This window comes from Capricornis sumatraensis, chromosome 4 (assembly GCF_032405125.1).
Source record: "Capricornis sumatraensis isolate serow.1 chromosome 4, serow.2, whole genome shotgun sequence".
NCBI lineage: Eukaryota > Metazoa > Chordata > Mammalia > Artiodactyla > Bovidae > Capricornis > Capricornis sumatraensis.
Genome location: NC_091072.1, coordinates 134,451,033 through 134,465,191, shown reverse-complemented (window position 1 = coordinate 134,465,191; position 14,159 = coordinate 134,451,033). Strand labels below are relative to the sequence as shown.

Here is a 14,159-nt window from a genome sequence, read left to right as displayed (position 1 = left end):
ACAAAAGTGTGACAGTCGTAAATTATGAGGCTGGGAAAAAATGTGGATGTCACTTTAAACACGTGGATGTACGAAGATGTACAAAATCGTTTCAGAGGGCTCAGGAGCTAAAAAGTTTGAAGATCTTGCACACACGTTTGCTCTCCGACTGTGATTTAACCAGTCCTCGGGGTATTCGAACGTACGTTAGATAAAAACCTGTGGCTCTGCGTCGCGCGTATGGATTCAGTACCTAGCACTGTATTATTTATTTTTACTCATTTTCCTCGCCTCTCCTCTTAGACTGTCAGCTCTCAGGAGCCCAGGGACTTGTTCGATTCTTGGCTCAGCGCCCGCGCGCCGGGAACGCTCCCCAAACACTCCCGGAATGAATGACTCGATCGTGAGCCCTCGGGGCGGGGGCTGTTAGAATCCCCTCCCGGCGCCCAGCTTTTCGTTCCGCGTGTTCCGCCCGCCGCGCGGCCGGGGAAGGCGTGGGCAGGCCCCGCGGAAACTCTGAGTCCCGGCGGGTCGGGGCGGGGGCCCAGAGGGGGCGCGGCCGGGGGCGCGGGCGCGGAGCCGGCGGCCGAGGGGAGGCGCCACCGCGTGCCGCCGCGCAGGCGCGCAGCCGTCTCCGCGTGAGTGCGCGCAGTGGCGCGCCTGTCCCCGCGCGGGTTCCGTAGCGCGTGTGCAGGCTGACGCAGCTCGCGGGCCCTCCTCCCCCTCTGCCGCGGCGTCGGCCGAGTTTGGAGCGTTTGGGAGGGGGGCGAGGGAGCGAGAGTCGAGAGAGGGAGGCGGCGGCGGCGGCGGGGAGGCGGAGGAGCCGGAGGAGGAGGAGGAGCAGGCGCCGCCATGGCCGCCGCTCTCACCGACATGGCCGACCTGGAGGAGCTCTCCCGCCTGAGCCCTCTGCCCCCCGGCAGCCCCGGGCCGGCGGCGCGGGGCCGGGCTGAGCCCCCCGAGGAGGAGGAGGAGGAAGAAGAGGAGGAGGAGGCGGAGGCCGAGGCGGTGGCGGCGCTGCTGCTGAACGGCGGTGGGGGCGGCGGCGGAGTGGGGGGCGGCGAGGCGGAGACGATGTCGGAGCCGAGCCCCGAGAGCGCCAGCCAGGCCGGGGAGGACGACGACGAGGAGGAGGACGACGATGAGGAGGAGGAGGACGAGAGCAGCAGCGGCGGGGGCGAGGAGGAGAGCAGCGCCGAGAGCCTGGTGGGCAGCAGCAGCGGCGGGAGCAGCAGCGACGAGACGCGCTCGCTGAGCCCCGGCGCCGCCAGCAGCAGCAGCGGGGATGGGGACGGCAAAGAGGGCCTGGAGGAGCCCAAGGGACCGCGGGGCAGCCAGGGCGGCGGCGGGGGCGGCAGCAGCAGCAGCAGCGTCGTCTCCAGCGGCGGCGACGAGGGCTACGGGACCGGGGGAGGCGGAAGCAGCGCGACCTCCGGGGGCCGGCGAGGCAGCTTGGAGATGTCGTCGGATGGGGAACCCCTGAGCCGCATGGACTCGGAGGACAGGTCAGTGCCCCGAAGCGTTCCTCCGCTTCCCTTCCTCCTCTGGCGCTGCTGGGCCCCTCCGAGGGGGACTTTTCTGCTGAGAGTCCCCCCTGTTCCCCGAATCCTCGGCCCCTCCCCCCTCCCCCCGGCTCTCAACTCGGAAACCTCTCCCTGCCGCCGCGCCCCTCTCGCTGCGGATAGCGGCTTCCAACTCTTCAAAACCCTTTTCCCCCCAACTCTCCTTTCCCCGCCCTCTTTCCCCCTCGGCTCTGCGCTCCGTTCGGACCGAAGGACGGCTCCAACTCGGAAACCATCCCCAAAGTAGGCCCAGAACCTCCGGCGGAGCCGAAGAGGGCCTTGATGTACACACCTCGGTACACAAGGTTAGCTTCCCCGGGCGGTTGGCGAAGACTTGTCACAACTGTAACTGACAAGTGTTTTCCAACATGGCTGGTCTCGCCTGGATGTAAGAGAACTTCCTTGTTCAGGGAGGGGGACCCCAACCATCACTTTTCTTTTACTTAAAAAAAAGGCTATTCTTTTCTATTTGACTAGCGCTTCCAGAATTCCTCATATCTTCCTTAACCTGGTCTCCAAAATGATTTTAATAATCTCTCTTTATTTGGTTGGTGGTCAAACTGGGGAGAAAGTTCTCAAACTATACACATCGTTGTGTAAGAGAATAATGAGTTGGTGTCGTTTAAGGTAACTTTACCGAGCCGAAGAGAGTTGCAGTGGTAACAAAATGCAGTCTTAAGGTACAACATGTTAGTATGCGTTTTACAATCTGTGTACACTAATGGTTCAACATGAGTCGTGATTTTAGGTGATAATATTTAAAGTCATGTTTTGGCGAGGTTTCTGAAGAGATTAGTAGTAGTTTTCTAAAGCTTTTTAGAAAGAGTGTGGAGACTGACAAAAATGCGCTTCATTTTCTGGGGGCTTTAAGATACTCATTGTTACGGTATGTTTCAGATGTTATTGTCATTATTTTTCATCTCCGGAAGATTTCATATTTTAACTAATTGGTTGTTAATATATTTTATTTTGATAGAACAGAACCACGTCATGCGTATTGTACTGCATCTAAAGTATGTTAGCAATTATTTTGACCGTCTGCTAATGTTTGGATGAGCAGTAGAATTTTAACCATCGATATTGGATTTGAAAGTTTAAGTATTCTAAAGTTCTAGGAATTCTATTGTTAACTGATAAAAATGAACGCCTTGGCTTATATTTAGTATTAGGAATTCACAGCCCTAAATATTTTGAAAATACAGCATCAAATTCTATTCGACATTTATTTTAATATCTAGGGAAATAACCTTGAATGGGGTAAAATAGACTGCAAACCTTGAAAAAATTGTCCTGAACTATGTAGGCAGGATAGGAAGGAGAATGTCTTTAAGAAAATTAAGATTGGTGTGCACTGCCTAACGAAGCATGTTGTCGTTTTACTGTATACGCCTTCGTTGGTACCAGTAGATATTTAAAAGTTGACATTAGTTCGTACAATTCGGCGCCTTCCACAGTTGTTCCATTTACCTAGCATACACACGTACTTACCTAGTAGCACTGAAGGATTTAAATGTGCCAGTCGTGTCATTTTTACAACTCTGGTGCAAGACTTAAAAACAGAGAAGAAGCAAGTTAAGTGTCTTACTCAAAACAGTAACTATGGAATGGAAGTGGTGGAGCTGGATCTGAACAAAGGTTCTCAAGTCCCCTGCTAGTTCGACTTCACCAGAGTTAGAATTATTCTCTTTAAATAAGCTACAAGCAGTATGTGCCAGGTTTTTGTTTTTTTCGTTTTTTAAAATTAATGTCTATCTACTATGTCATTTTAGGAGACTATGAGTAGTTGGTCCAGTAATACTTCAGCAAGTGGAGTTTTGACGTAATTTTTATTAGATACTCACTTGAATAAGTAATTCTTACTCATTTCAGAGTAAGGAGTAAGATACTGGTGCCACAAGTCCAAATAAGGTTAAAATTTGATTAAAAAAAAAAGCATGCTTGCTTTTCTGGATGCTTAAATATTAGAGACTACAAAATACTATAATCTTTTTCCTATTACAGGGTAATGAATTTATCACGTATGAAAAAATCTTTATTGCTAGTGAAACTGTTTGTGATCTTGATAATATTAACTTTGAAATGCCCCCCTCCTTTGCCTTTCAGTTTCTTTTTTTTTTTGAGAGTTATTTTAAGTTTGCAAAGGATTCATAATTCTTATAAATTGATGCAGATTACATCAATCTGTGGATTTTATAGGTTGATTTCATGGTAGGAAGTCTTTATATTTGTAACTGATGGAAGGATATCGTGGTTTTAAAGTGCTTTTTAAAAACAGGAGGCATTCCTGTTGCAAAGATTTTATTATCCTTAGAATTTACTCTTTTGTTAGAATGTCTATTGAGCTTTCACCTTGAAATAAGATTATACTTTTGAGTTTATGTAACATTCTTTAGAACATGTTGAAATATCTTAAATATTTTTAACTTTAAGTGCTTCTTTTGAAGAAAGAACTAACTGTAAAGATTTGGATATAAAGCTTGTGATCAAGGAGTCAGTTTACAACACATATTTTAAGTGTTGTGAAAGTGATTAACTTATAAAATGATTGTCACACAATTCCAAAAACATTGTTTTCCCCCAGGAGAAAGTTATTCAAAACCAGCTTTACGTGTACTGATGTTTATTTTGGTAAGATTAGGAAACCTTAAAGTTGATACATAGTTTACTCTTACTTCAGTTGTAAAGATAATGGAATTTTCTTTGGGGAGAATATTTAGCCATGTGAGGCCACTAAAAACTAGCTTTTATTTTACTTTGAATCTAAGCTTAAGTACTTTTTAAAAAGTTACCACCTTTTAAGTTAATTTCAGAGCCTAAGTTGACTTTTAAATAGAATTTTAGAACTTGAAATGCCTCTGAAATTTTTTTTTAGTGTAAAAGTTAGTTTATATTTTTAGTTGCTTGTCTATATAAGTGAATTGATAATAACAGCCTGTATTTTGTGGTTATTTGTCTCTTTTTTGTATTATGGTTTTTCCTCCCCAGCTAGAATATAAGGTATGACTTATTTTGAAAAAGCCACTTTTATCAGCCTTTTAGGTAAATTCAGATGTCAAGTGATGGGTCCATATAGGGAAGGGCATTTAGTGTGAAGCTTAATGATCAGCATAGACTGACTACAGGCCCTTACAGTTTTGAGAATTAACATTTGGATTCCCAGCGTTATGGGTTGCAAACTTCAAGGTATAATTAAAATCGTTTTGACACTGGGAAAACAGGGTTATGTTGCCCACTTTCCCAGTAGTATGATTGGGAAGATTTTTTTCCTAGTATGGAGGCTAAACTTTTAAATTGGATTAATACTAGAAAGCTTCATGCTGAGGTTATCATCAAGATAAATTAAGGCTCTGATATGGTTGAGACAATCAAATACTGATAAAAGTATTTTGCTCATACTTCATGATGGAATTGCTTTTCACTATTTACCTTTCAACTCTGAAGCAGCTGCTCATAGTCTCTCCGGAACCACTTTTAGTTTTGACTAAATTTAGAGAAGAGCTGCTAACAAGTCTCAGTTTTCATTGATTATGTATTGTAATTCTCAGTTAAGGAAGATATGGCTCTGTGCTAAAAATAAAAAGTAAACAATAAAACTACAGCTTTCAGGATTGAATTTATATGGAAAGATTCAAGGGAAACATTTTACTTTTAAGAAACTTTGAGGCTATTTCATTGGGTCAGTTAGGAAACCTTGTGTGTCTGCTAGTTTGTTACCAAGCTTAGATAATTACTATGTGCAGGAAGGACTCCATTGGATATGGTGAGAGAGAGACAAAAAGCTTCCCTCTCATCCATCTTGCATATTGCTCTGAAACTTTTAATTAGCACAAACTTTGATGCCAAACAAAGTTAGCGATTTCACACCTTGACTATTGTGTTAGCTATTTATTGCTGTCTAACAGATATGCTCCAGATTTAGCAACTTAAAGAAACAAACATTTATTATCATGCGGTTTATAAAAGTCAAGGATGGAGCTACTTAGCTGGGTGGTTCTGGCTTAGTCTCCTATTGCAGCAAAAGTGTTGGCCAGCACTGCAGTCATCTGAAGGCTTAACTGGGGTGGAAACCATCTCACTTTTATGGCTTTGGCAGGAGGCCTCAGTTATTCACCAAGTCAGTATCTCTGTAAGGCTACTTGTGTGTTCTTAGGACCTAGCAACTAGTTTCCTCAGAGCAAGTCTTCTGAGAGAAAGAGAGCCAAGGATTTTATGACCTAAATGTACCTTCTTACATTTTCTTCATACATTTTCACTTAGCAGATAACATTTTCCCCATTTTTTTTTTATTCATACTATGATACAAAATAATTGCTTCAAATTTCTGTTGATGGAGACCGCCTTTCAAAACCCATCAACCCACCATGACAAATTGTTTCCAGGTCTTTTTAAACAATATTAATTTCTTCTTCCTTTTAATGAAAAGGAAATATGCTCTTCCTTTTAATTAAAAGGAAATATGGTATTTTAATTAAAAGGAAATATGGTATTGCTTTTATTACCATATTTGTATTTCTTCCTTGCTTTATCAACCCAATTTGTGGCTCTGTTCTATATAGATGGAAGAATGTAGAATATTGCAACATGAATAGCCTATAATCAAGAGTCAAAGGATAAGATTCAAATCTTAGTATTGCTAACATCTTTGACCCTTAATTCCTTAACTGTAAGACCAGGTTAGGTTTTCCCATGAAGGTGTTTATTAAGGTTTACATGAATTTCTATTAAGGGGCCCTGTCGGCTATTCTGAAGAAGACCTCTTATTTGGATGCTTTGCTTCATCCTTTTTGTTGTAACATGGTAGTTTTGAGAGCAGGGACAGTTTAGCTCATTTCCATCTTTGTAGTATCTAACAGTACGTGCTTACGGTGTGTACTTAGTTATTAGAATTAAACTGAAATACCAGCAGTAGAATTTGTATAAGGAAGACTATGAAGTGAGGGCCAGGAATTGATGCCTTTGGTTGGATTATTGTATTTGGTATAGTGATTTTCTCTAGGGGCATACTCTAGTAAGGTCGGTGAGATTGAATGGAAAGTTTTATGTGAACGTTTCTCTGAGGAGATGTCAGTAGTTTTTATCAGTCTCAGAAATGTCTGGTCTAAGCTAAGAACTGTCAGTTTAGAAGCAATCCAGAGGTGCCTAATAAATACTTTTTAAATGATTGGAAACTCTGTAAATTTCTGTAAAGAGCATATTTACAAAATAAGTTGATAGAAAAATCCAAAATGGATAGGCACTTGGGGTTTTTTGTTTTTATTTTAACCACTGTTTAGAAGCATTTATAGTAGAAAATGCCCAACGTTTTACCAAAGGCAGATGGAAAATTTGAAGTTAATGAGAGAAGGATAGCGAGAGAAGTGGTTAAAAGTACACTATGAGTCAGAATACTTGGATTTGAATTCTGGCTGTCACTGAAGCTGGGTGACCGTGGGACAGTCATTTAGGTTATTTAACATCTTAATACTACTTCAAGTTTTTTATCTGCAGAAGAGGGACATTAATAGTTCCTTTCCTGTAAGGTGGTTGTGGTGATTACATGTGCAGTATTTGGCACACACTTTACTAAGCATTTATTACGTGATAGGTAGGTATTTAGTCCACAGATGTATACAGAAGCCCCATTATGTGGGTAATGGGTATTCTAGGTGTTGGGTACACATGGCAGTGACTGAAACAAAGCACTTGACCTCACAGGCGGGGGCACAAACTGCGTTTGAGCCAGTTGTAGCTAAGCTAACATTGGTCTCTTGTTGAAGGAGTTTAAGATCTGAAATGCCAAAAAATACTATGCTGTTGTTCAGTTGATCAGTTGTGTCTGACTCTTTGCAACCTCATAGCCTGTAGCCCGCCAGGCTCCTTTCTCCATGGGATTTTCAGGCAAGAAGACTGGAGTGGGTTGCCATTTCCTTCTCCAGGGGATGTTTCCCAGCCAGGGATCAAACCCGCATCTAAGGAGGATTTTCCTTTTTTTCTTTTTTTCTAACCACTAAGCCACCTGGGAAGCCACATCTAATTATGTGCGGTTCTCAGTTGCATCAGACTTTTTGCATCCCTTTGGCTCCTCTGTCCTTGGAATATTTCAGGCAAGAATACTGGAGTGGGTTGCCATTTCCTCCTCCAGGAGATCTTCCTAACCCAGGGATGGAACTTGGGTCTTTTCTTGCATTGGCAGGTGCATTCTTTATCATTGAGCTATCTGGGAAGCCCCCCAAAGTACTAAACAAGCTGTTAAATATGTGGCATGTTATCTGTAAATGAATGCTTCAGAAACTTGCAAAAGAATATGCCATATCAAAAGATTTTATTACAAAATCTGCATCTTAATCATTTACTTTAACATATATGGTTGACCTAAAAGACTTCTTAATGCCTTTCATTTTTAATAGTTTTTGGTATGTAACACTGCTGATCTATTACTAAAGGGTTTTGGGATTCGTTTTCTAGTAATGGTGATGGGTTTGCAATTAATTTTGCCACAGGTTGAGTTCATTTTTGTGACCGATAGTATACATTTGTGGAAATAATAATGACATTGACCTTAGAACTAACTGAACAGTTTTGGGCATGGATAGGAGATCAGGTGGATGTTTGGATGTTTAAAAAATCTTTGTTGAGCATTGAATGATGGTTGGCATTGAACCCTGTTTAGTGATAAGAAATATACCTGTGTGGTCTTCCCATTTGGTTAGTTTTTAAGGAGACTAAAAAGACAATTCCATCATTTTCTAGTTTTTCTGTAAATTGTGACCCAGTATATTAAAGTTAAAGCTGTAGAGGACTTCCCTGGTGGTACAGTGTTTAAGAATCTGCCTGCCAGTGCAGGGAACAAGAGTTTGATACCTGGTCTGGGAAGATACCACATGCTGCGGAGCAACTAAGCTCATTCGCCACAAGCAACAGTAGCTTCTGCTCACTGCAACTAGAGAAAGCCCTTGCACAGCAAGAGATCCAGGGCAACCAAAAATAAATAAAACGATGATTTTTAAAAGAAAAAAGCCGGTACTGTAGACTATTACAGTCGATGACTAAAGTTTTGAGAGAAGCGGACTGGATTTTAGGGTTAGTTGAGTAGTTGAGTGATGAAAATTTCTAGAAAGCTTAAATGAAACATAGGAAGGAAAGAGCCTAGCATATTCAGGAAACTTCCTGCTGAGAGAAGAGGTTCCACATTGAAAACTGGGAAATAATTAATGGGAAAAATGTGGCCCTTTGTGCCAACACAGGTGTGCCCATCTTTCTCACTGTAAGTTGGTGAATTGGTTTGTTTGGCTCTCCCCGACTTATGTTTTTGTAACTCCCAATCATGATCAGGTTTTACCTTGAACATTTGCTCAAACAGCCTCTCCATGATTCTTTGTTAGACACACAGTGCTAGCACTTTAAGTTCTGCATTGCCTTTATCACAATTTGAGTGATGATTTACTGCTCATCGCTCTTGGGAGAATGTGTGCTGCTTGAGCATGGGAACCACGTCTGTTTTGATCATTGCTCTATCTGCATTACCTGGCACAGTGCCTAATGCTTATTTTAGGTATTTTAAAATGTATTTTGAACGAATGATGAAACTTTGTGTTACAGGAAAATTAATCACACGTGGCAAAGGTAGAGAAAGAAAGCTTGGGAGCTGGGAGACCAATTAGGAGGTAGAAGGAATAGTACAGGTGTGAAGTGAAGAGACTTTGAGCGGGGGTCAAGTTGGGGAAAAAGTCACACTTGGGAAATTGACTTAAAGGAAAGAAAACATTTCCTTCTTCAAGGGAGCTTCCCCACCCAGGGATCGAACCTGCGTCTCTGAAGGTGGATTCTTTACTGCTGAGCCAGCAGGGAAGCCCAACCGTGGGTGTAGATATTTCTTCTCTCTTGCTGTCATTTGTGTGGCTGCAGGAAACGAGGAGAAGAACCATTCTGTGCCTTATGTCTTCCCCTAGTTCCTTTTAATCAAGTCAGTTCTGTCACTCAGTCATGTTCGACTCTTTGTGACCCCATGGACTGCAGCACTCAGGCCAGACTTCCCTGTCCATCACCAACTCCTAGAGCTTGCTCAAACTCATGTCCATCGAGTCAGTGATGCCATCCAACCATCTCATCCTCTTGTCCCCTTCTCCTCCTGTCTTCAATCTTTCCAGAATCAGGTCCTTTTCCAAAGAGTTGGCTCTTTGCATCAGGTGGCCAAAGTATTGGAGCTTCAGCATCAGTCCTTCCAATGAATATTCAGTTCCTTTTAATAGCATAAGCAGAAACAGTATTTGAAAAAAGTTGTGATTATTTGAATAGTTTTAAAAAGCAGGATTCCCAAACTTACATTTTGTTTCTCAGGAGGAGAAAAATAGATCGACACACTGTTTTAGAAGAAAGCCACCATTGATTGTCTAGTTTGCTTAAGAATCTGAGGCTTGAGCTTATTGAAAGGATTTGATGAAGTTCACTGCATCCACATAGTTCACTGAAGCTGTGATTAAGTTCATAGCTTCCCTGGTGGCTCAGATGGTAAAGCGTCTGCCTGCAGTGCAGGAGATCTGAGTTCAGTCTGGGTCAGGAAGATCCCCTGGAGAAGGAAATGGCAACCCACTCCAGCACTCTTGCCTGGAAAATTCCATGGACCAAGGAGCCTGGTAGGCTACAGTCCATGGGGTCGCAAAGAGTCGGACACGACTGAGCAGCTTCCCTTTCTTTCTTTCATAACTGCATCCACATAACCAGTGAGGTGAGAAAGTACACACAGACTGTATCCTGCCCAAAGTCACACAGGCCCTGCAGAAGGCTGGCGGTCCTGGCTCTGGGTGGGGTCTTAGCTGTTACACTGCCGGTAGGACTGTTTTAACAGCTTTGACCAGGGAAGCTTAACTAAAATTTATTGGCTGTTTTAATATTCATCCTGTCTTTTTTACAGAGTGTCTTCTGTGCTTGAGCTCATTTACATTTCTGGGCTTTAGTCTCTGTTTGTAATTGTGTAGTTAGACTTTGTAACCTAGATTCCTTTCAAGACTATGAAATACAGGAGTTAATTTTTTTGAAGTATTGTAGTTACTCAGTTTTTAGGGGAATAGTGTCTTTATTGACGTTTTTTCTTTAATTGTAACACTTTTCAAAGTCCTTGACTTGTTTTCTGGTTTTGATTTATATTTCGAGTTTCTAGAAAGATAAAATATTAAATCAATTAGAGAAAACAAAGGTTTTAGATGGGTATTAGTATTTCTTAGTAAATACACTTACTAGTTCATTTCTTTCTTTACTTTTATTAACATTTCTCTTTTATGTAGTTATTATTTATTTACGCCTGTGCTGGCTCTTCTCTGGTTGAGGCGGGCAGTGGCTGCTCCGTAGTTGGGGTGCACAGCTTCTCATTGTGGTGGCTCCAGTAGTTGGGGCACGTGGGCTCGGTGGTTGCAGCATGTAGGCTTAGGAGCACAGGCTCGGTTGTGTGGTGCAGGGGCTTAGCTGCTCCTCTGTGTGGGATCTTCCCAGACCAGGGATCAAACCCATGCCTCCTGCTTTGGCCAGTGGATTGTTTATTACTCAGCCACCAGGGAAGCCCACTAACTAGTTCATTTCTAAGTTATAAAATGTTTGTCATTACTTTTTATAAATACTTGTTAAAGTACTGAGGGTGGGATGAATGAGCATTAGGCTTTTTAGTGATTAAAATTGCTGTGAGCAGTCATTCAAACATGTCTTTTGAGGTGTTGGATTCTACTGTAGTCGTTCTTAGGCTGAAGTCATCTGATAAAATCATTTTCATGATTTAACACTTAAACACAAAATGAATATGTGATTGCTTCTGTGTAAAATGAGTATTGTTTTTCATAGCAGATTTTTATATCATTGTGTATAGATTTTTTTTGGAAACCTTTTTAAGAAGGTAAAAGATAACTCTTAGTGTAATTTTACTGAAGTAGAAATGTTTCTAATATTACAGTTTTTCTGAAGATAATTGCTTGCTGATGTCTTAAGCTGGGTGAAAAATGTGGGTGGAGTAATCTTAAAGGGCAGTAGACCTAGAGATGAGAAACAGTTGGAAATAATGTGCACAGTGCATGGTGGTGATACAAGATGTAATGTCTTGTTTTCCATGAACTATATTTCATCATCGTTGCATAAAGTCCCTTTTGGCCAATTTGGTGAATACTGCTGCATCTTGGGGAAAAATCTTTTGTCTTTATTCAGAGAAATAATTGTGGGGATAGAGAGTAGTCTTTTTCTTGATTAGAAAAATCCATTTAGCTTTTAAAATTACAGTGATAATAGCGTGTAATTACAGTAATAATAGTAATAATAATATCTTGGTGTTGGCCAATGATTTTGTGTGCCTCTAATTAATTTTTATGATTATCTCAGTGTGACAAAGCCATATATTTTACTTGCCTTAGAACGCCTACTTAAATTTATCACTAAAATGTGAGCATTTCCCTTGTGCAAGGCACCAGCCAGGTTTAGGAGTTCAACCTGAATAAGAGGTTTATAGGTGACTGACTCATTGTATACAAATCAACTGGATCTTCCATCTTAGATGAGTAGGAAAGACCTTAGGGAAGTTTGACCTGAGCATATATAGCATTAAAATAAAAACGAGCCACTTACCTTTACTTTTTCCCCCCTACTTGCTTCTGAGTTTAAAGCTCTGAAAGCCTACAGGACCATTGCAGTTTGGAAGGCAAAACCAAGCAGTCTTAGAGAAATTAGATGTGGTCTAAATTCCTTAATTCTGGTTAAGACTAATCTCAAAACTTACTGTTTGTTTTTCATATGTGAAAACTAAAGTGACCGCTTGCTTCCTTGTCCCTGGAGCAAGTATTTTGGAGTTGAATTTTACACTGGTATTGTTAGGTTCATGATCTGGTTCCGTGGGCTACGATCTAAATTTGGGACAAGTTCTATGTGAGAATAGTGTTGCTTTCTATGACTGACCTTGAGTTAATTTTTTTATGAAATTAATTGACTTGTAGAAATCAAATTTAATACATCATCTTGTTAGTAAAACCATCTGTTCAAGCGAGGCAAATTACGTGTAGATGCTAAATATCTTCTGTGTGTATGTATGCATTGTAGATACAAAAGCAAAGAAATAGTTTCCTATGAGTACACACCAGCTGAAACTGTGTCGCCTTATCGTGATGTGTAATATAGGCAACATTTTCAGTATTTCTAAAAGCAGTAATTGACACATTTGTCCTTCATATAAATGCGACAGATTGTTTGGCATTAGTACTTTGGACAAGTCACATAATTTTTGTGTCCCTTCTATCTGCTCAGTCTTTTTGCTCAGCCTCTTTTATCTGTAAGATGAGGCGACTCATACTTGAGTATTAGTAAATAGTGATTACCTCATGTGGTTGTTGTAAGCATTACATGAGTTAATACACCTCAGGCATTGTTCCAGTTACTAGGGCTGCATGACAAGCAACTCCAGCGTTTAGTGGTTTTAAAACATTTCTTTGCTTACAAATACCCTGTCTGAGCAGGGCTTGACATGATTAGATCATTCCTGCTCTGCTTGGTGTCAGCTTGGAGGAACATAGAGTCTGGGAACACCAGTCGCCAGAAAACTCGCTCACGAAGCTGTCCCATGTGTGGGGCCTGGACCCAGAAGGCTCAGACAGCTGGAGCTGGAACAGCCGGGGCTCTGGCATTTCTAGCCCTGTGTACTTTCTTCCTGGGATCTCTTTAGCATAGTGGCTTCAGGAGAGCCAGGCTTCTCTACTGGGTGAGTGAGTGTGGTTCAGGGCTCCCACGCTGTGTCCCAAGAGCTAGACTGCCTTTGGTGGCCCAGCCTAGGAAGTTCTGCAGTGTCACTTCTACAAGAGTGGTAGGCTTGCTGAGATGAAGAGGAGGTAGGCTAGACACCCCTTCCCTCAGTCCCCCATTTCTTGATGCCATGTTGTAAGAAGAGGATGTGGGAAGCTGCGAGCATGGGGGGGACATCTTGGAAAATACAGCCTGACACAGTGCACAGAAAAGTGCAGGGCATGCAGCAAGCAAGGCAGGGCGTATGGTAGTGCTCGTTCACTGTTGTGATCAAGAGTGGGAAGTCGTCTAAAAATGGCAGAGCCTGCCTTTTGTGAGACAAATTTTGATATAGTAAGTTTAATAATCTCCTTTTTCCTTAGGATAAAGTCATAAAATGTAATAGGCAGAGGCAGTTCATAGTTTTCTTGAAATACCTATTTCTTTTAACTGGTTCAGTTTTAGCTTTTAATTTCTGTCAATTCCTGAAATAAAGAGCAGGGCACAAAATGAGAGTCTCTTCCAACAAAAGGAGGTGAGGAGTGGTATTAATAACTGAAGTAAAGATATGTAATGTCTTAAAGTTGTGTAATATCAGGCATACAACTTCAGACTTTTCAAAAATACAGGATTGTCATTGATTGACCCGCAACTGGAACAGTTTGACATCAATATGGACTTACCATCCCCTCCACATGTGTCTTAGTTTGCCTAAAACAGAAAATATGGTCTTTGTTTTAATTAAATTAATTAAAATCAATTTGTTTGAATTAAAAATAAAATATTATCTTAAATATTTTGTACTGTTTTGAATTTTAATTTTTAATAATTTGATTACAGGTATGGGGGAGACAGTCATCTTTGTAGTAGTGAGTGGCAGTTTTATTATGGATGAAA

At 41.6% G+C, this 14,159-nt stretch overlaps 1 protein-coding gene across 2 annotated transcripts in view; it reads left to right on the top strand.

Moving 5' to 3' along the window:
- The first annotated feature begins 831 nt into the window (after window positions 1-831).
- Window positions 832-14,159, top strand: part of AEBP2 (AE binding protein 2) — a 62,861-nt gene continuing 49,533 nt past the window's right edge. For both annotated transcript variants that reach the window (XM_068970724.1, XM_068970723.1), the window contains exon 1: window positions 832-1,484. In XM_068970724.1, the coding sequence (XP_068826825.1) occupies window positions 832-1,484 (653 nt within the window). The remainder of the gene's footprint in view (window positions 1,485-14,159) is intronic.